Source organism: Myxocyprinus asiaticus, chromosome 4 (assembly GCF_019703515.2).
Source record: "Myxocyprinus asiaticus isolate MX2 ecotype Aquarium Trade chromosome 4, UBuf_Myxa_2, whole genome shotgun sequence".
Classification (NCBI taxonomy): domain Eukaryota; kingdom Metazoa; phylum Chordata; class Actinopteri; order Cypriniformes; family Catostomidae; genus Myxocyprinus; species Myxocyprinus asiaticus.
Window position 1 is genome coordinate 57,756,162 of NC_059347.1, and position 21,391 is coordinate 57,777,552.

The 21,391-nt window shown below is 36.8% G+C and overlaps 2 protein-coding genes across 3 annotated transcripts in view; one reads left to right on the top strand and one right to left on the bottom strand.

The window, feature by feature from the left end:
- Positions 1–21,391, bottom strand: part of LOC127440017 (NAD-dependent malic enzyme, mitochondrial-like) — a 714,514-nt gene that overhangs the window by 35,852 nt on the left and 657,271 nt on the right. The window lies entirely within an intron of this gene.
- LOC127440000 (pikachurin-like) overlaps positions 6,352–21,391 on the top strand; it is a 33,942-nt gene continuing 18,902 nt past the window's right edge. The window contains exons 1-8 of one of the 2 annotated variants that reach the window (XM_051696355.1): positions 6,352–6,456; positions 8,048–8,134; positions 9,484–9,510; positions 9,599–9,716; positions 9,943–10,078; positions 12,952–13,118; positions 14,942–15,054; positions 15,454–15,898. In XM_051696355.1, coding sequence (XP_051552315.1) covers positions 6,418–6,456; positions 8,048–8,134; positions 9,484–9,510; positions 9,599–9,716; positions 9,943–10,078; positions 12,952–13,118; positions 14,942–15,054; positions 15,454–15,898 — 1,132 coding nt within the window. In that variant the 5' untranslated portion in view covers positions 6,352–6,417. Of the gene's footprint in view, positions 6,457–6,583; positions 8,135–9,483; positions 9,511–9,598; positions 9,717–9,942; positions 10,079–12,951; positions 13,119–14,941; positions 15,055–15,453; positions 15,899–21,391 lie in introns of those variants that run through there. The other variant, XM_051696356.1, reaches the window with a different exon arrangement.

Below are 21,391 nucleotides of genomic sequence, written 5' to 3' on the forward strand. Positions count from 1 at the left end.
AGATACTGCGGAGTGGACATTGCCAAGACTCTTGGATGGCACTGCTCATGATGCTTTAGTTCTGCATCTCTTTGGGGTTTTCTGTGTATGTGTGTGTGTGTGTGTGTGTGTGTTGACGTCATGAAATTCTGGAAAATTTGTAGCCTATTTAAGTCTAAATAGGCATAAATTTAAATGGCAGTAATTATGGTTTATACTGAATATTTTCACTAATTAGACTGGTAAATAATCAAACGGAATTTGAATTTTCTTTGTTTTGATGTAGGGGAAACAATACAGTAATGATGTTTTGATGTAAATATTCTGCTCTATGAAAGGAATGATTGCTCAGAATCTGACAGCAATGAAATCCTCAATTTCCTGTATAGAGCTGGAGGTTCCTCATATCCTCACAGAGAGCAGAGGTAGTGAAGAACAGAGGAGAGACCAGGAGAAAAGATGATGGTGGAAAGAAAACAACAGCACCTGCAAATAAGGCCAGCAGAAATGCACTAGATTTATCGGACAATGACCCTAAATACTGACTCCACAGTAGGGTATGGAAAATCTACAGAACAGGTTAAAATAATGTTTTGAGATGGGCAGAGATTTCACAGTGGTAATATGGGAATCATGAATGGGAATAGTGCAAAAACACCCCAAAGAATATGCCACATGATGAGTAAACGCTTACACTGATAAAACCAGCTATTTCCACCTGATCCAACACTTAAAAGTCTGTCTGTCTGACTGTCCGTCTGTCTGTCCGTCTATCTATTTATCCCTATCTGTCTGTCTTATCTATCTATCTATCTGTCCGTCTGTCTATCCTTATCTGTCTGACTGTCTGTCTGTCTGACTATCTAGCTATCTGTCTGTCTGTCCATCTATCCCTATCTGTCTGTCTATCTATCTGTCTGTCTGTCTATCTATCTATTTATCCCTATCTGTCTGTATGTGTCTGTCTTTTTGTCTGTCCGTCCGTCCATCTGTCCATCCGTCTGTCTATCTATCCTATCTGTCTGTCCATCCATCCCTATCTGTCTGTCTGTGTCGGTCTTTTTATCTGTCTATCTGTCCGTCCGTCTGTCTGTCTGTCTGTCTGTCTGACTGACTATCTATCTATCTGTCCATCTATCCCTGTCTGTCTTTCTGTCTGTCCATCCATCTATCTATTTATTCCTATCTGTCTGTCTGTCCATCCTTCTATCCCTATCTGTCTATCTGTGTCTGTCTTTTTGTCTGTCCATCCATCTATCTATCTATCCCTGTCTGTCTGTCCGTCCATCCGTCTATCTATCCCTATCTGTCTGTCTGTGTCTGTCTTTTTATCAATCTATCTGTCCATCCGTCTATCTATCCCTATCTGTCTGTCTTTTTGTCGGTCTGTCCGTCCGTCCGTCTATCCCTATCTGTCTGTATGTCTGTGTCTGTCTTTTTTTTCTGTCTGTCTGTCTGTCCGTCCGTCTATCCGTATCTGTCTCTCTGTCTGTCTATCTATCTGTCTGTTTATCTGTCTGTCCGTCCGTCTATCCCTATCTGTCTGTCTGTCTGTGTCTGTCTTTTTTTTCTGTCTGTCTGTCTGCCTATCTGTCCGTCCGTCTATCTATCTGTCTGCCTATCTGTCCGTCCGTCTATCTATCTGTCTGTCCGTGTCTGTCTGTCTATCTATCTGTCTGCCGTGTCTGTCTGTCTATCTATCTGTCCGTCTGTCTGTCTTTTTATCTATCTATCCCTGTCTGTCTGTCCGTCCATCTGTCTATCTATCCCTGTCTGTCTGTCTTTTTGTCGGTCTGTCCGTCCATCTGTCTATCTATCCCTATCTGTCTGTCTTTTTGTCGGTCTGTCCGTCCGTCCGTCTATCCCTATCTGTCTGTATGTCTGTGTCTGTCTTTTTTTCTGTCTGTCTGTCTGTCTATCTATATATCTGTCTGTTTGTCTGTCCGTCCGTCTATCCCTATCTGTCTGTCTGTGTCTGTCTTTTTTTTCTGTCTGTCCGTCCGTCTATCTATCTATCTATCTATCTATCTATCTATCTATCTGTCTATCTGTCTGTCCGTGTCTGTCTGTCTCTCATTAGCCCAGTAGTCTTAATCTGTGGTTACATTAATACCCACTATAAACTTAGTATGTGAAGAATCGACCAAAATCTTCATTCATCTTCAAACACATTTATCCCTCAAACTTTCCATCCAATCATCCTTCAGTCTCCGCTATAATATTTTCTATCGACCGGCAGTCTCTGTGTTTCTATATTGGTCAGTTACAGAAGCGCTCTCAAGTGCCCATCTGTGTAGATTAGACCATTATCCTCTTAACTCGGAGTGTCCCCGTCTTCTCGCCTCTCTGCTTTTCTTAAAGAATATTCTCAAATAAGAAGAAACATTGCGTCTGAAACAGATTGACTGGCTTTCGACAGCTGCTGCTCAACAGTGTGACACTCCACATATCGAGAACTTCTGTAGAGTGAATCGCGTTTGTTTGGGCTCCTGTCGGGTGTGTGACTGATCTGTAGCAGACATTAATCTCATCAGACCGGCTTCATACAAAGAACTGCACAAGACGAGAAAAAAGAAAGAACAATTTCAATCTGTGCATTATCCGTTCAGGATGAGTAATAGCGCAGCCCTTTAGAGGAGTTTGACCCTCGGATTGAGGCAATCAGTATTTTCAAAACCATTAAGGATTTACCTGCAGAAGAAAATGCGTCTACCAAGAAGACTGATCGTATTTCTCGCGTTGGTGTGGATGTTTAATATCGCTATTTGCGCTAAAAAGTCAGGCGTCCGAAAGTCGGGTGAGTCGGGTCTTTTTCCTTATTAAATAATAATAATAAAAACAACAACAATCGTGATCATTGTAATGGTGATGATTTGATTCAACCATACAGTAAAAAGTATTTACTTAAGCCACACTTAAAACTGTATGCATGTTATTGCATTATTATATAACACAATATGGGTAACACTACAATAAGGTTCTGTTTGTTAACATTAGCAAATGCATTAGGTATCATGAACTAACCATGAATAATATATTTTACAGCATTTATTAATCATGGTTAATTTATGAAAATACAACTGTATATTGTAAGTTCATGCATTAGCTAATGTTAACATATACAACTTTTAATAATAAAAATGTATATAATGTTGACATTAACATTATCCATAAATAAGTGCTGTAAAAGTATTGTTCATTGTTAGTTAACTAATGTAGTTAAATACAAATACAACCTTATTGTAAAGTGTCACCAAAATATCAAATCAAGTGGCATCTGAAAACAAATGATGCTAGAGCTTTTCTCAGAACTAACCTTACTTATTGAGTAGCCTATTTATTATGATGAATTTGAACCAACTGATCCCAAAGGAGATTTATTTTTTATTTGGATGTATGAAGTCAGTTCCCTTCAGATTCACACAGGCGTCCCAGTAACAGGTGTGCCTCACGTTCCACTGACGTTTGACAACTAGAAAGTTTCCAAATACTTTTTGTCATCATTTTAAACAGCATTTCTGCATGAAATGTCTTGATTGAAAAGTGTGCTTGTGCTGCCTTTCTTTCAAATAAATCTATCTAATCTATCTTATCCAATGCAATGGCATTCATACATTTTGTGTCCAATGCTTTTGGGGCCTCAGTTTGTTGCCATAATCTAATTGATACTTGCAGGACATCCTTTTTAGGCTATTTCGATGAATAGATGTGCAGGTGATTTGTCATTGGGACATCTAGGGTTGCACTATACAGCAGGGTCAGGGCTGTTCTATTTGCCCTCCGGGGGATCTCATGCCCAATGCCCATGGCAAACGATTTAGAGCAATGAAAACCATCAGTCTTTTCAGATAAACAAGCCCTTTAAAAACTGATATTTGAAATGAAATGCAACAAATTGGTACTTGTCCCTTTGGTACCCTTGGGTCCCTGGAGGTGCTTAACCTTAATGTCATTTTTTTATTAGTATAGCCGAGAAATTGAAAGTGATAGGTCATTTTGGTTTATTGAAAGACTTACAGAAACAAGCAGAAGTGTGAGTTCGAGCAGTGGTTTTAAGATGGTTTTGCTTCAGGACCCTGATTTTAAGTGGCAACCCATCACAGTACCAACATTTTTAATTGTACAAAGTAAACAAACATTGAAATGTAATACATTTCTGATGAAGGCCAATAATTCACTGCACAAAACATATTGTGGTTGGCACAAACCATGTTTTTCCTCATTGTAAATTAACCTGAATTTGCTGTAATGTAGTTTTGTTATTGTTTTCAATGATGAGGCCGTGCCAAACAACCTGTCCATTGTTGACATTTGTCTAATTTGGCTAGCTTTACCATGTGACACATGAATTTGTGCCAAAATACTGTAGAGTTTAAATGAAAGCACAGGCTTTTATATAGTTTGTTCCAACCTTTTAAGTGTATAGATGTTAAAGAAATATTCTGGGTTCAATACAAGTTAAGCTCAATCAAAAGCATTTGTGGCGTAATGTTGATTAGTACAAAAATGAATGTCGATTTGTCATTCCTTTAAAAAAAAAAAAGAAATCAGGGTTACTGCGAGGAACTATGGAAGTGAGTGGGGGCCAATCCGTAAACGTTAAAATACTCACTGTTTCAAATGTATAACAACTAGACGTAAACTTTATGCATGTTAACATGACTTTAATGTTTTTAAATCGCTTACTAATCTTTTCTGTTTAAAGGGATTTCCAATTTTACAACTTCGTGGCCTTGACAACATAACACTGTGAACCCTAAAATGACCACAAAAAGTATTATTTAAACAACTTTACCGCTCAAATAATACACAAGTTTTAACAGAAGAATTCATGTAAGGGCTTTTATAAAATCTAAAAGCTTCATATTTCTGCTTTTAAACTCTCCAAAAATTGCAAAGAAGCTTGTCAAGGTAAATGCACAATAATTTCCTTGTACAAGTAGCATTGATTTCTGTTGAAAAATAACTTTGCTTCGTGCCTTTTCTCTGTAGTGTGTATTGTCTGCACGTTGTTAATAAAAATAATACTTTTTTTGCTCTGAGGGCCGTTTCAAATGTTTTCTTACCATCACATAAACACAAACATCAGTTCCAGTTTTGTTACTCAGTTTTCTGCCCTCTATAAATCCATCCCTTAATGATCTTCACATCATTCTGGGGCTCTCTTAAACTAAGAGAAATCAACAAATTGATGCAAACTGACAAATTGAACATTATGCCACAAATGCTGTCGATTGAGCTTAATTTATATTGAACCTGGAATATTCCTTTAATTAGAGAAAGGAAAGCTGATATGAAACACCCATAATAATTCTCAATAAACTGGCAGTTTTTCATTGTAGTAGTATATCTTTTATGCTAGTACAGTTATCCCTTGTGATTAATTTTCAATTAATTCAATTATTTAAAAAGTGATTAATAACTTAATTGTAATATTGGGATATAAAAGCTAATATGATTCCACCTGAAGTTCTATAAATGTGTCGATGTGAAATGATGATGGGCTAACAGGAAAGAAACAGCATAATACTGTATGTGAATTCCTGTAGATATAATATATTCTTATATCTGTATTGGAAGGTGAAGCAGAGGTTAGAGCTGGTTTTGTCTTCGACCTGTCATGGTTAATGGCTCAAGGAGACATGTTTCACTGGCCATGAAAAGCACCAGGATAGATTGTTGTTGTGTTATTGTGACGAGAGCTGCAGAGACATAACAACATTCACATGCACACCCACTCAACTGTGTTTCAGCGCTGTAGGCATCAACTTTTACTCTGAGCGAGAGATTTTAGGAATGACCTTGTCCATACACATCACTTAACGGGCCTCAGATTGTTCAGTTTTTTTTCTCTGAACTTTCTTCTCTGGATTGCATTTGATTTTCACTTGTCAATGCAATCAGTTAACAAATTTGCTATGAGGTTGCTAGGGTGTTCTGGGTGTTGCCAGGGCATTGATAGGTTGGTTACTTGTCCAGGTCCAAGTTCTGCGATCTTCTGGTCTCTAGAAATTGCTCACGTCCCTCCCTCAATTATTTATTTGCCCTTTCCACCTTTCGTCAACAAGCCTCATAATTTGAGGTGTCATTCATGTCCGTAGCACAAATGGTGCAGGACAAGTTACACGCAGAAGTTTAAAACTTAAGGTGAGGGGATTGTTCAGATGGTGGCTGGGTGACTTGTTTATAACACTTTTGATGGAAGATGCAGATAGAAGCAAATAACAAGCTGCCCAGTTGTCTATACATTTTGAGTGATGTTATCTTAAGCTAAAACATTTTAACAATGGATAATTATCTATAGTTTAGTGTTTATAGGTTGTATGCATTTTTCATATGTTGATATGTTTACTGTTGTTCCACCCAGAGAGGTTGAGTCCACCACTGGATATTCAGCTGGAGACAGTGAACTGCACTGCATTCAGTGTTCGATGGAAAATGCCCCGTAGGCATGTCAGTACCATCACTGGCTATAAGGTACAAGTCTCTCTCTAAATCAGTTTGATGTTGATTATGTGATTCCCAGTGTTCTCCGTTATGTCAATGCAAATTAAAAACTCACTCACTCACTCACTCATATTACCAATGTTTATATCTTGTCATTTTCAATGCACTCGGGTATACATATGGATTATGTATCAATCAAATACTAATGATAATTATACAATAATACACCTAATATTCTTCTTTCCATAAAATGTGCTGAATTGTGATGTCATACATTATTAAAGACCAAGGACAGGTAGCTGACATGGGCAAACACTCAAATATTTAGTATCCTCTTTAAGTTACATAAGGGTTTGCAACTGTGGCATGTATGGGCTGAGAGTAATACTGATAATAATAATAAGTCCTCTAGAGGACAAAACTGAATTGCTGGGTCTCAGGAGGTTAAAGATAAATTGTGTAATTTATCCACCACTAACGTAAACAGAATTGCCAAAAAAAAAAAAAAAAGTTTTCAAAAACGTTTCAAGCACTCCCATTTGTTTACAAACAAGAAAAAAACTCCCATTTGTTTACAAACAAGTTTCAGATGCTCAAAATTGTTTACAAACATGCTATAATGCTCAATGTTTACAAACAAGTTTGAACACTTCCATTTGTTTACAAGCATGCAAATGCTTCAAATTGTTTAAAAACAAGTTTCAAGCACTCCAATTAGTTTTCAAACAATTTACAAACAAGGTTTGTAAAAAAAAAAAAAGAAAAATGTTTAAATACTTCCATTTGTTTACAAACACACTTCAAACACCCCAAATTGTATACAAACAAGTTTCAAGCACTTCCAATTTTTACAAGCATGCTTCAAACTCTTCCATTTTTTTTACAAACATGCTTCAAACAATCAAAATGTTTACAAATAAGTTTCAAGTAATTACATTTGTTTGCAAACATGCTTCAAACACTCAAAATGCTTACAAACAAGTTTAAATATTTACATTTGTTTACAAACACGCTTCAAACAATCCAGATTGTTAACAAACAAGTTTTAAACACTCCAATTTGTTTACAAATGCACTTTAAACACATAAAATTATATACAAACAAGTTTCCTGCACTCCAATTTGTTTACAAATGCACTTTAAACTCATAAAATTGTATACAAACAAGATTCATGCAATCCAATTTGTTTACAAATAAGTTTCAAACACTTCATCTATATTTACAGACAAAAGTGTACTAATTGACCTTCAAGTGTAAAGACGTGAACCACATTCATTTTTGCCTCTTTATCTTGTTTGTAGAGACAGGTGTGCTTTCATCTGGTTGCAGTTACAGTAGATTTCTAAGAGTCATGGTGGGGACTTTCCATTGACTTCTATTGTTTTAACACTTAGCTAATTTTATTTTCTGTCCCATAACCACTTCTGGCCCTAAATGTAACCATAACATAAACCTTTCTTCATTTTTAAACATTTTAGTATGTTTATAGAGCTGTTTACATCATGTCTCAAACAGTCCTACTTTTTCACACCAGGGCAGCTTTATCATTGTAGTTTATGTCACTAGAGAGATCGACACAATCCCACAATGATGTCCATGTTAATACATTTTTATTGTCCAGGTATTTTACTCAGAGATGAGGAATAATCCCCCGGCCAGCACTGCTGTCATCCTGGAAGTGCCATTGAGTCTGGAAATGCTCACAACTGTACGTGCCTCCTCTTTTGTGATTAACAGTGCACTTTCTGAACTACAATTCTGCAAATATAAAGAACTGTTAAAATGAGCATTCTTGTCATGATGTCATTTATTGGGAGATAATAATAGAAACTATAAAAATTGAAAATAGATTTTATAAATAAACTATGCATTAGCATAATAGGATTAACTCTTCAACATAACTATAAAATATACTGTAAATTTACCCCAAAATTAATTTTCTGTCATCATTTACTCCCCCTCATGTCGTTTCATACACAGACTTTCTTTTATCTATGGATCACAAAAGACATTGATATAAAAAAGTGATTTAAACAAAGTAAGTTCCAAAAGAACTGTATATGTCTGAACGAACCGATTCACTAAAACAAACTGGACTTTCAAACGGTACATGAGAGAGAGGATGTGTTGGGGGCTGTTCACACCGAATGCGTTTTGTGTCCATATGTGCTGTTTTTTTATATTGATTTTCTCTGAAAACATTCCATAGATGGACGTCTTTTACCATTTTTAGTCAGGTTAAAAGGAACTTCAACTGCTAAAAATGCATTTCGAAAAGACTGTGTTCTGTTTTCGATGCACTGGGTCTAGCTTTTTAGCGCAAGAGAGTGTTCAGTTTGAATGACCTCTTAGTTGAGCAAGGCATTGTGTTTAATGATTATTGCCTCAGTTCGCTCAGCCTTAAAAGCTTTGTTCGCAAACACAATGAGACAAAAACAGCAATGCTGTGTTATGTCGTGCTACACTGCTACTTGTTGGAAAAAGTAGCTTGTTAATGGAAAAGCTAATCTGTTTACTACTGTCACACAACTGAAAAATTAGGTTATGCGTTGCTACTTTTAGTTGGTTTGTGTTTGAATGGACAGAAATTGTCATTATTGATCGAATCTTTCCCTGCCGAGAGAATTTTCATTTTGGGGTAATACAGTACTTCAAGAGTATTTTTGTCTATTTTTTTCTAGTTAAATCTCTAAACATCCTTAAAACACTCATAAATTACTCCAGAAACAGAATGACATAAGATATTAAGTCTTGTTTTTGGATAAATCTTACAAACTTTGGTGTGGTTTATGCTTAAAACATGAATAAACTTGTTTATCCTTTGAATCAAGTTTTTTTTTCCTACTACACTGGCAGATACGTTATTAAAGCTTGTTAGATTTCTCTGTAAACAAGACAAGATATATTATGTCATTTTGCTTCTCAAGTAAATTTATCTTGTTCTAAGAATGTTTAGATAATTTTACTGGAAAATAAGACAAAAATACTCTGAATTCGCAAAATGAGTTTTTTTTTTCCAGTGTATTGCTTAAACAGAAATGTCATTATGTCTTACAGGGGCAGTTTGATGGACAAGCAAACTTTGTGAGTAGATTTCTTAAACGTCTAATTTAGTATGTTTGTTAATACCATATGGCCCTTGCATGACAATCTGTTCTCGTGTTCTTACTAGGACGTGGTGATAGGGAACCTTAAGGTGGCCACGCTGTACCGTGTTAGTGTGGGGGCATACGGCTGGGCAGGGGAGGGCAGACCCAGTATGCCCAGGGACATCAGCACTGCCTCTCACGGTAGCTTATCAATTAAATTCTAAAGTAAAAAAAGTAAGAAATATAAAGATTAATTTTTCTGGACTAACAGTGATTAAAATGAACTTAAATTAAGTCGTTAAATATAATAATTATAATAATGAATTATATTTATTCAATATAGTAATGAATGTAATTTTTAATTTGATAAATATTCAAATTAATTAAACATAACTATATATTTTTGTATTTTTCACTTATATTCTAGAGAAGTGCATGACTCCTTCACCCCCTACCCAGCCTAACGTGGCCGCTGTGTCAGACACAGAACTGGCGTTGTCATGGCAACACGGCGAGAGTGAAGGAAGTGCACCTGTGCAATACTTCCTGGTGGCGTATATCAGGTAATAGCGTTTTATATGAATGCATGCACCTTAACACGACAACAAGTCTCAAAGTCTCCTGCCTGATTTCAGAGAGCTACAACCAGACTAATGTGATGCAGCTTCGGTTTGTTGAAATTATATATAAAGTATATGATCCCTGTTCCTATTTATTTTCAAAGAATGAACCGTTTGTTATTTTGAGTGTTCATTTTTGCGGCGGGAGTGCTTATGCTTTATTAAAGGCATGGTTAACCCAGAAATAAGGACTACTTTTATGATAAAGATTTGAAATGTGTTCTTTTAACTGCCAATATATTGAAGATGAACCAGAGTATTCATTAAAACATAACATAAGAAAGAAAGGCTGACATATTTGGAACAACATGAGAGTGAGAAAATTATGACAGAATTTTTATTTTTGGGTGAACTGTTCCTTGAAAGCAAGACTGACACATAAGAGCCACGATCAGTCCCCTCTCTACTGTTGCTCTACCAATAATAGAGGTAAACATGCTTTTCTGTGTATGACCTTTACACTGTCTGGCCTTCCTATGTCCGGATGACTCAGAAGGCTGATGCATTTGTGTCGTAGTTTCTGTGCTATAACACAACTAACCCATTCAGCCCAGTTCAACACAGTCTACATGACTACACACATCAAAAATCACCCGAATGACTGCTGACCCAAGGGACTAAACAGTCTCCTGTACTGTGTGAGTTATGAGTGGTATTTCTCATTAAGGTACACCCTGCTAGTCAAAAGTATCTTATATTTTTATTCTTATATTTTCATATATTGAATGTTACATTTTAGGTTCAAAGTTGCCACCCTGTGTCTAGATTCCAGCTCTGCACACTCTGAAGTTCTCTCAAGCAACTTCATGAGGTGCATCCTGTGGTGCTTTTTAAACAGTATTGAATGAGTTTACATATATGCTGCTTTCTGTCAAACATTTAAGCATTTGCCTTTAGATCACAAGTTTTTTTTTTTTTTGCATCATAAGAAGCATAAATTCCGTCAAGTGTGTCCAAACTGTACATATGTGTTTGTGTATGAAATCAACTTGTTTCTAATCCTCATTGACAATTATGCAATTTGAGTCAAGAGGACTGTGGCCTCCAGCAGATTAGACCGACCCCCCGAGACTGTCTGCCTCTCAGATTAACAGCCTTTCACATAATCTGGGCAATTTAGTGGATCGCCAAGATGGACAAACACTAGAGCCGTTGAGTTGTTTGCAGATGAGAATACTGTCCTTTTGGACGCGTTGAACATGACTGCAAATGCTGATTTTTTGTGCTGTTGCTAAGGCAAACGTCATTATTACTATTGCTCATACTTAGATTTGGTATTTGAACAAATTCCTGACTATAAGTATTAAGCTCAATTGTGTAACTCGTCCTGCATGGTTCATGCTACGGAAATGAATTATACCTCAAATCATGCAGTTTGCTGTGATCAGACATTTCATGGCCTGGCGGAACATAGAACAAGCAGAAAAATCCCATTCACCTTAGCAATCACGTTGCAACAGTCTGGCAACCACCCTCAACCCCCTAGTATTGTGGCGCAGAGTTTTGCATGGCCAACAGTCATGGGTGGACTGGCCATGGGGAGAACCGGGACTTTTCCCAGTGGGTCAGTCGCAAAACAGGGCCGAACACTCAACTAACACATTCCCCGCCTTTTGATTTCAAATCCAGGGCAGATTTCTCTTCCCAGTCTGCCCCTGCCAACAGTGTTACTCAAAAGAATTAGCCACTGTAAATTAATAATGACTTCTCTAAAATTGTAATCAGATTACTTTACTAATTACTTTATGAAAAAGTTATCTCATACTGATTACTTATGTTACTTTCTAGAACACTTTTTCTACTCAGCAAATTCAAAGTAATGTCTTAATTTCCTCCTTTATTGTCACACACCTCCATACAATGCAAAGTGAATGGTGATCAGACCTTTGTAGCTCCAAAAATCATAAAAACATAAAAGCAATCCACATGACTCCAGTGTTTTAGTCCATGTCTTCTGAAGTGATATAATAAGTGTGGGTGAGAAATAGAACAATATTTAAGTCCTTTTTATTCTAAATATCCACTTTAACTTTCACTTTCAGATGTAAAAGTGAAAGTGAGAGAGGAGATTTATAGTAAAAAAAAAAAAAAGGACTTACATTTTGATCTGTTTCTCACCCACACTTATTAAATTGCTTCTGAAGATATGGATTAAACACTGGAGTCATATGGATTACTTTTCAGTTTCCTTTGTGATTTTTAGAGCTACAAAGGTCTGATCACCATTCACTTTGCATTGTATGGACCAACGGAGCTGAGATATTCTTCTGAAAATCTTAATTTGTGTTCTGCTGTTGAAAGAAAGTCATACACATCTGGGATGGCATGAGGATGAGTAAATGATGAGAGAATTTACATTTTTGGGTGAACTATCCCTTCAACGCATATTAAAAATAATGCAGTTCTATCAAAAAATTTAATCGATCGACAGCCCTAATTATAGATAAATAATATTATTTTTAGAAATAAGTCTAACCCAGGTAATGCACTTAAAACTAACTCCCTTAACTGAAGCCAGTAACTGTAATCTGATTACAACAATTTAAAATGTAATGTGTAACACTCCTTTTACTAGAAAGTAATATGGTTACAGAAACAAATTACTTTATAATCAGATTTCACCCAACAACACTGACCGGCCAAGCACCACTGATCTATTCTAGTAAGTGGATGTTTAGTATTACTTACACTTTACCATCTTACAGGACACAACTATTCTCTGTTGTGCTCGAATTCTCTGATGGAGGATATCTGTTTTTCAAGGTTCAGCAATGTATGTGTGTGTAAATTTGTGTGTGTGTTCATGTATGTTTCAGGCCAGAGATGGACACAGAGTGGACGTACATCAGAGAACCAGTGGAGGCGAATTCGATGGTGCTCAAAGGTCTGATGCCTGATACTGAGTACCAGTTTGTCATCAGAGCTGTAAATGTGCACGGAATCAGCCCTCCCAGTCCCATTAACAACCCTGTGCGCACACTCGGTAAGTCACAGCACAGTTGGTGTTGACAGTCTTTGGGACAAGTGTGTATGTTGTGGTGGTGCAGTGTAGTGTTTAAGGCTCAGGGCTGGTATTTGAAAGGTTGCTGGTTTATTCTCTGCAACATGGAAGCCATTAGCCATTTCCATTGTGGGTTTGATCAAGACACTTAACCACAGGTTTCAACAAGGGGTTTGTGCTTGTCATTGCAGACAGTTACACGGCACAAATTAAGAGCAGCCTCACACTCCCATTACATTAAGTCACACTTATACACAAACTTATTTATATGAGATACTGTTATAGGAGATTTTATAGCTGATCCACAATCAGGCCTTGAGAGATATGTAATAATGATATCATGATGATGATATTGTTTAAATTGGTAGGAAGTATTATCAGTTAATTAGGTGTCAAACTTTGGTCACCAGCATACACTTTTAAAGGAATAGTTCACGTAAAAATGAAGCTGACCATCATTTACTAAGGCTGAACGATTCATTGAAATAAAACCGGAATCACGATATGACATAGTGCGGTTACCAAACGCAAGGGCTGTGATTGAATCAAATAAATAAGTAGTCTGCATGCGCTGCTCACAGCACTTACTGTATGTGCGCATCTCTGTTCTCTGTAGTGTATTACACATACTCAAAGCACGCGTGAGGATAATGAGCTGAGCGCGATATATGTACAGGGCTCTAGATTCACTAATTGCAACATTTTGCAGTTCCAAATATGCTTGGCTGCTACAAGTTTCTATCCAAATCTAAAGTAACCCCATAACACTGTTAATTTAGACAGAACTGTGGATGAGGGCATTTCTCTGCAGTATAAGGTCAATGTCAACTCAGCTACAAACAAACGTCTTCCTTCAGCGTTCTGCCAAAAAGAAGCTTCCACCAAAATAAAGGCTTAAGGGTTTAACCGGAATGCAAGTGTAAATGAATACATGAAATTAGTATGTAAATATGCTGCTGTTTTATAATAATAATGATAATAGTAATACAAATATATTTTAATAATTATTTCTTAATAATATCTTACTGGGTTGTTAAAAGTAATGATGAAAAAGTGGCTGAGACCACATCACAAAGTGGAAAAAACAGTTACACAGTGAACAGATACAATGTGAAGGTGTTTTTTGCCCTCTTTGTTTTAGTAATTGTTGTATTTATTTAGTTTGGATCTTTTTAAGAGGACTTAAGTGTGAACACCCTTTTTTGAACAGTGTTTCTTTCTGCAGTAAAGCATCTTAATATTGGTCAAAAGGAAACCCTTAAATTTTTAAAAAAAATGTTAATAATCATATCGCAGTTCAAATCACAATTGCAATATTTTTCAAAATTATGCTATTAGAGTTTTTGTTCGAATCATTCAGCCCTATTATTTACTCACCCTAATGTCATCATGGCCCTTTATTATTTCGGAGCATCTATTTGCACCAGGGTGCAAATAGCATCTGCCTTACTATTTTCTTTTTCCTCCCCAAGAGACACAAAAGGAGATATTAGACAGTATGTCTAAGCTGCTCTTTTCCATATAATGAAATTGAATGGTGGATTATATGGTCAAGCTCCAACAAAAAAAAACAAAAGTATCATAAAAGAAGATACAACTTATAAACATTATACTGTATATCAGGTCTTCTGAGGCCATATATTAGCTTTTGTGTTTCTAGCATGCTTTTGAAATGTAAAATTAAATGTATACTCTGCATAAAAACATGCAGATATTTTCCTGTGTACTGTATTTTTAATTTTGTATATAAATGAGCCTTACATGTACTATATCCTTTTTAAAAAACAAAACAAAACAAAAAACAGGTCCTTTGGATATGGGCAGTGGAGACTATGATATCTACATCTCAAACTCTAACACTAAAGACGAGGATGGCTTTGAAATCGATGACTCAGATTATGACATCTTCATTGAGGAGGTGGGTGATATTTTACCTCATTAGGCAACTCTAAAACACATACAAATTTTCAAAAGATTTAAAAGCCATGTAGAAAGCAGCTTGATGTGTGATCCTATAGATACTTAAAGGGGTACAGTAATTCACCTAAAAATTAATGTTTTGTCAATTTACTCACCAATATGTTGTTACAAACCCATATGACTTTGTTTCTGCTGTGGAACACAAAAGGAGATGTTAGGCAGTCTCAGTCACCATTGATTTTCAATGCATATTTTTTCACATTCAATTAATGTCCTACAAATGATAAAAAGTCATATTGGTTTGGAATGACATCAGGGTGATTAAATACAGATACAGACATCTTGTTATACAGAAAGTGCTTACATTAATGTGGGCCTCTTCTCATAATTTCTGCAGATGAAGTCATTTCCTGACGGTAAGGAAAGTGACAGACGGTCTCAGCTCCGGTCTCGCATCGGGACTCCTGGTAACGGAAATGTTATTTACAGGATGCGTACACCTGCTTCCAGAAATATCAGCTTCACTACAACAACAACAGCAGCAGCGTGGACCACATCAACAACACCTATAACCACGACAACGGTCACTAGCTCCACCTCCACTACAATGACCATGCCTATAATGCGGACAAGCCCCGCCCGTACTACTACAGTCACTTCTCCTTTAATGCCATCTCCAAGTGTGTCAGTGACGCCATGGAAAGGGGAAAGACCACGGGTCTATGATATGTCATGTGACGAGACCGTTTGCCCTGCTGACAGCTTCTGCATTAACGATTATGATAATGGTGGCTCTCGATGCCACTGCAACCTCGGTCGGCAAGGAGACTTCTGCACAGAAGGTTAGAATTTTGCAAAGTGTCTTAACCAGTAACAACACACTTTTTTAAGTAATTTTTCTGTTCTCACTGGAAGTAAAAATGCTTTGTGAAGTGACATGACCAATCAAAACATACTTGAGGCCCTATTTTAAGAGCGCTAATGTCATACACGCAAAGTCAATGGGCATGGCCATGAAGTTTTGGTATTTTCGTGCAAGCATGTGCTAAGTCTAGGCGCAAATGGGTTTGGTGAAATTGTGCATGTGTAACGGGAGCCAGCTGCTACGTGATAGCTGTGTGGTATGTGTAAACCTCACTCCCCTGGCCTCAAGAGGTGCACTATCGACTGACGCTAGGGGCTGTAGCCTTTAGCCTCCTTGTTAGCACACCCGCCTCCCATGCCGGAGACACCAGTTCGAATCCCATTTGGAGCTGGTTGAGCAGGACCGGTTACAGTAGTGCCATGACCCAGATGAGTGTATCGGGAGTGTAACAAGAGCCAGCTGGTACGTGATAGCTTTGCGGTATGTGTAAATCTCACTCCCCTGGCCACAAAAAGTGTAGCACATCAAAAAGTTTACCGATATAGCTGATGGAAACGCAAATTATCGCTAAAATTTCACAAGTGTCGGCATTATATTTTTCCATTTAACTCTAGCGCATAAACTCTACGTCAATATTTCAAATGTCACGAAAAACTGTTTTGGATACACTTTTTGTCGAGAAAATTGGCATTAACACAAAAATGTAATGTCACATGCCAGAATTTACCACAATCGTTAGCCTGGGTTAATCATGACGTCAAGGTATACATACTTGAAACCCAGTTTATTGTACGTGATTATGGATTGATCTTAACGGCATATAGATCTGATGCTGCAAACATGACACTTCCAGGAGTGCCAACACAAATAGAGTTGTCATGGAGAACAAATGAATCGCCGCTCTTGCTTTTCCACACCATTCAAAATAATAGACGGCAGTCATGGAATTAGCCCACAATACAAAAAACAAAACATATAATTTCTGTGCACAAAGATGTTTTTAATGAAAAATAAATACACAATACTAGGAGAAAAGCTTCTGTGTGCTTTTTGGAACAATAACATATAGCCAAATTTTATTAAATTATTGTTTAGCTTACTTTTGAAAAAATGCCAGCAAAATTCCCTTTATTAAATTAAATAAATTACCAAATGAATAAAGCATTAAATTAAAAAAATAAATTACCAAACGAAAAAATAATATTGTTAGGCCGATATACTTGCCTTTTCTTTACACAAACTTAAATTAGCCTTACCATGTTCTGCAGATTAATAAAGTCGGCTGAATGACATTTTCTACACTTCAGAACTATTTGTCCAATGCGGAGTTCACTTTCAGAAAACGAGCTTTTGAACATTTTAAAACTTTTAAATATTTTAAATCTAACCTTCTTTACCTCGGATCGCATTTGCTGAGCTTCTTCAGAAAATGTAAATTGCATTATGACACTTAAAATGATTTGAGATGACAATCAAGTTCAGTTGATCGTTAAAAGTTGCTGGAGAAATATGCGGGACATAATGCAGTTGTGATGCCGAGGCTTTAGATTAGATGATTGTTCAAAATAGCCTATTGAATATCAGGAATGCATCATATGTAAACCCTGAAATTACACAGCATCAGTTTTTCTTTAATAGCTGTGCACACAGCATATACACATCGATGGATGGTCCTTATACTAAGACTGAAAGTTTCCCCCACTACTTGGGGCAGGTTGCCAGCTTTAACAGGGCCATGACGATTCGCTTTCTGGTCAGAACCGGTGGCAACCTGTGACAGGCGCAACATCAGGACCAATATTACAGTGCTATCAGAAGGGCAACTGTTCCCTTTTGATTGCAATTCTTCATCTTCTGATTATATTTATTTGTGAAATTAAAATGACAGTAAGCTGGCTAATTTCAATGAATCGTCTCAATACTTTCCCCATTTTACCATAACTTCGGAGGAAAAAAACATTAGGGACATCTGGGAGGCGAAAGGTACACAATTAGCAATAAACACATTTCTGTATGGAAACGGCTTAAGGGCAGATTTCTTTTGCGATAAACCAAAATGTATGCGACAAAGTGTTTTTTTTAAGCATGACATCATCACGCACACCATTTTTGTCGATAAAAGACCCATTGACTGGAAACAGGCAGAAGACGGCAAATGTCCCAAAATGTTTTTTACTTTGTCGATAACAAAACAGCACGAAAAGTGGATGGAAACAAGGTTAGTGACGTTCCTTTTATACGCATGGAAAATGTGTTTCCCGTCAGGATTTGGATGAAGGCTCTGTTAAATTACAGAGAATGGAAGTGTTATTGATCATTTTCATCGTCTCACACAAATCACGGCTAGTATTAACAGTGATTGTATTGGCACGCACTTCACTTCTACCGGTCGATTTTGATTTGGAAATTTTTTTTTAATTTTATGGAAACATGAAAAAATGTAACCATAAATATTTCTAAATTCAAATTACAAACGAAAGGAAAATATATTCAAAATATCAAAGTGGTCAAAAAAATCATATCAAATCCAAACATTTTACCCTCCAACTTTTCCACCGGCCCCTTTTGCAGTGACTTAAAAATCACTCTGTGACAACAGGTGGAAAAATACCAATACAAATTACATCATAAATACAATTGTAAATATAAACATAAACATAATAACAGTAATTGAAAAATAAACAATGACCTATAGATAGTTTAACACAAATCTCACAATTGTTTGTTTTATGAAACGGCTACAACAGTGATTGTCAGGAACAGAATTTTATGTTCCTTCAATATTTTCAGAGTTTGGACGTGAACTTGTTTACCACCTGCTGGTGGAATCTCGAAACTGCAAATGCAGGAAATGAGTTTAGACTTTGTGCTGAGAACAGACGTGCTTCTCAAACATCTTAGAGAAATGAACTATTTCTCAGGAAATTAGTAAATTTCACTTTGCGCAACTTCATTAACATGAAATACACCCACAGTTTGTGCGCATACACCCACAGATAGCGCAAACACTCCCACCCACGGCACTTGCGCTTGGCTGGGCACGAAAATTGCACATAGAATTAGCGCTTTCACGAAAATTGGATAAGACTTTATGCACGGTCGTTGAGCGTAGCGCTTCGCTTTGCGCTCACAAAAATAGAGCCTTTGATATATAGTTATGTTCATATAGTTGATATATCATTACTCACCCTCATGTTGTTCAGCCTCAGTCACCACTGACAGTCTTAGTCACCGTTCCCTTTTATTGTATGGAAAAAAAGAGGCAATGAAAGTGAACGGTGACTGAGGCTGAAGTTCTGCCTTACATCTCCTTTTGTGTTCCATGGAAGAATGAAAGTCATATGGGTTTGAAACACCATGAGGTTGAGTAAATTATGTCATTATTTTTGGGTGTATTTTTGGGTGCACTATCCCTTTAACCCTCTGAGCTGCTACACTCTCAATCACAGAAAAATTTGAGACAATAAATGTGTTTGTCTCTTTCATCAATTCATGTTTTCCTCCCTCATTGTTTCTCTCTTCCTCTTGTCTTCTCTTAAGTCTCGTTTGAGTGAGTAATATTTGAGAGTGAATGTTTTCATGTGCATCTGTATATTCCCCAGACATTTCTCTCGAGTCCAACCTTCCCAGAGAGAGCACAATAACATATTCTCAATCAAGTTGACTCTACAGACAAGATATTGCTTTATTCCTCTGAAACTCTGACAACATGGCGAATTAGTTTTAATATTTTTTAAATGCAATACCTTCAGTATATGTTGAGAGTTAGTTGTTAGATTGTGTATGCTGGGCTATGAATTGCAATGTTAAAATTGCACAAATAAATTGGAGGTTTGGTAAAAATCTCATAACTCATCTGAGATGTGCTTAAGATGAGTGTCATAACATCAGCATGTGAAAAATGTCTTTCCAGCAGAGTCTTGTGCAGCGTCAGCATCTTTTTCCCCTTGTCCAAAACTCACCAACTCCATCAGCTACCTCTGCACTATGGTTGTATTTGAGTTTAAACAAAAGTTTTGTTCAAAATAGCACACCAACATACTAGTCTTACTATTTCAGCATTATATACTGTAGCATGTGTGCTATACAGCAAAATTTGCATTAAATATGCAAAATAATCATTTATATTTACAAGATGACTTTTTGACAGAATAATTTGTGTTTCTTTTCTCAAATCTTAATTTATTGTTATTACAAGTCTGAGTGGTGGTTTTAGGAGAAACGACATTGCAGGATAAGTCATCAATATTTGTGGTTTATTTTCCCATTTTAATTTTAAATGCGTATATATGGTAAACGTTTATTTGTTTATTTAACTTTTAGGAGCACACTAGCATATAGATTGCTTTAGAACAGACATCGAACAACAAAAGTCCAAGTTTAATTTCATGAAGTCTTTAACAGAGCGTAACAGTTCCCGCCCACTTTTTCAGCTGTCTTGGTTCCGAAAGTATTTTTCCCATTCGTTTTTGCCATAGGGGTTTCATAAAAGTATGTGTAAAAAAGTTTTAAGCCATGAACCAAACCAACCAGCTCCGAGGTGAATCACAACATTACAAACTTAATGCCTTTAAAGATGCAATGAACTACAATGAAGTATTGCGAATGATGCAAACAAAGGTGCAGATTCCGGTTGGGGAAGCAACCCCCCAATAATCAAAACAAGCAAGTACAACCCCTCCAATATTTATACCATGATCAATGGAAACATATGTCTCAACCCCCCCAATGTTCAAGCCAAATCTACGCCATTGGACGCAAACGAATTAAAATGATGGAAAAGTAGTAAACTATTGATTTAAAGTTGTTTATTAGAAGTATATTGCAAAATATGCACAAATATATAAGTAGTTTGAGAGTGCAGGGAGACCGATTTGGTTATGTCATGGAAGTGGGCGGTCGCTGAAGAGCTCATTTTCCTTGATTCTCTGATTGGTGAATCTTTCTCTGCAGGATCATGGGTAGTGTAGTTACTCATCACAAGTACTTCTATTAAATGTTTAAATGTTTAAAGTTCAAATAACGCAGACTGAAGGCTTTAGCAGAAGCAAATACCATTCGGAGCTCATGGTAGGTCTGTCTTTGAGGTTTTATCTTTAACATGATCTTTATCAAAAATAAATTCCTTCTATGGAGAAAATGTATTCGATTTTTACTACCGGAATCGCACTCTTGCGCCCTATTAGGGTCTGGGCTTAGCGTTATATCCTAGCACTCTGAATGAGGCTGTACACCAACATGGCAGTGATGAAATTTGGGATTCGTGCCCAAGAGATGAAACACTCTGTGACCCCAACACTGTCAGAGAGAGAAATGACGGGCCAGAGAGCTTGTCCAAATGGACTGAAAGAAATCATTGCCTTCAGTGCTATCACAGACTCAATGGAAGAATGTACAGCCACTATAGTGTAAGATGTAATCATGTCTATGTTAAGATTTCAGAAATAAATGAAATAGGAAGTGATTTCAT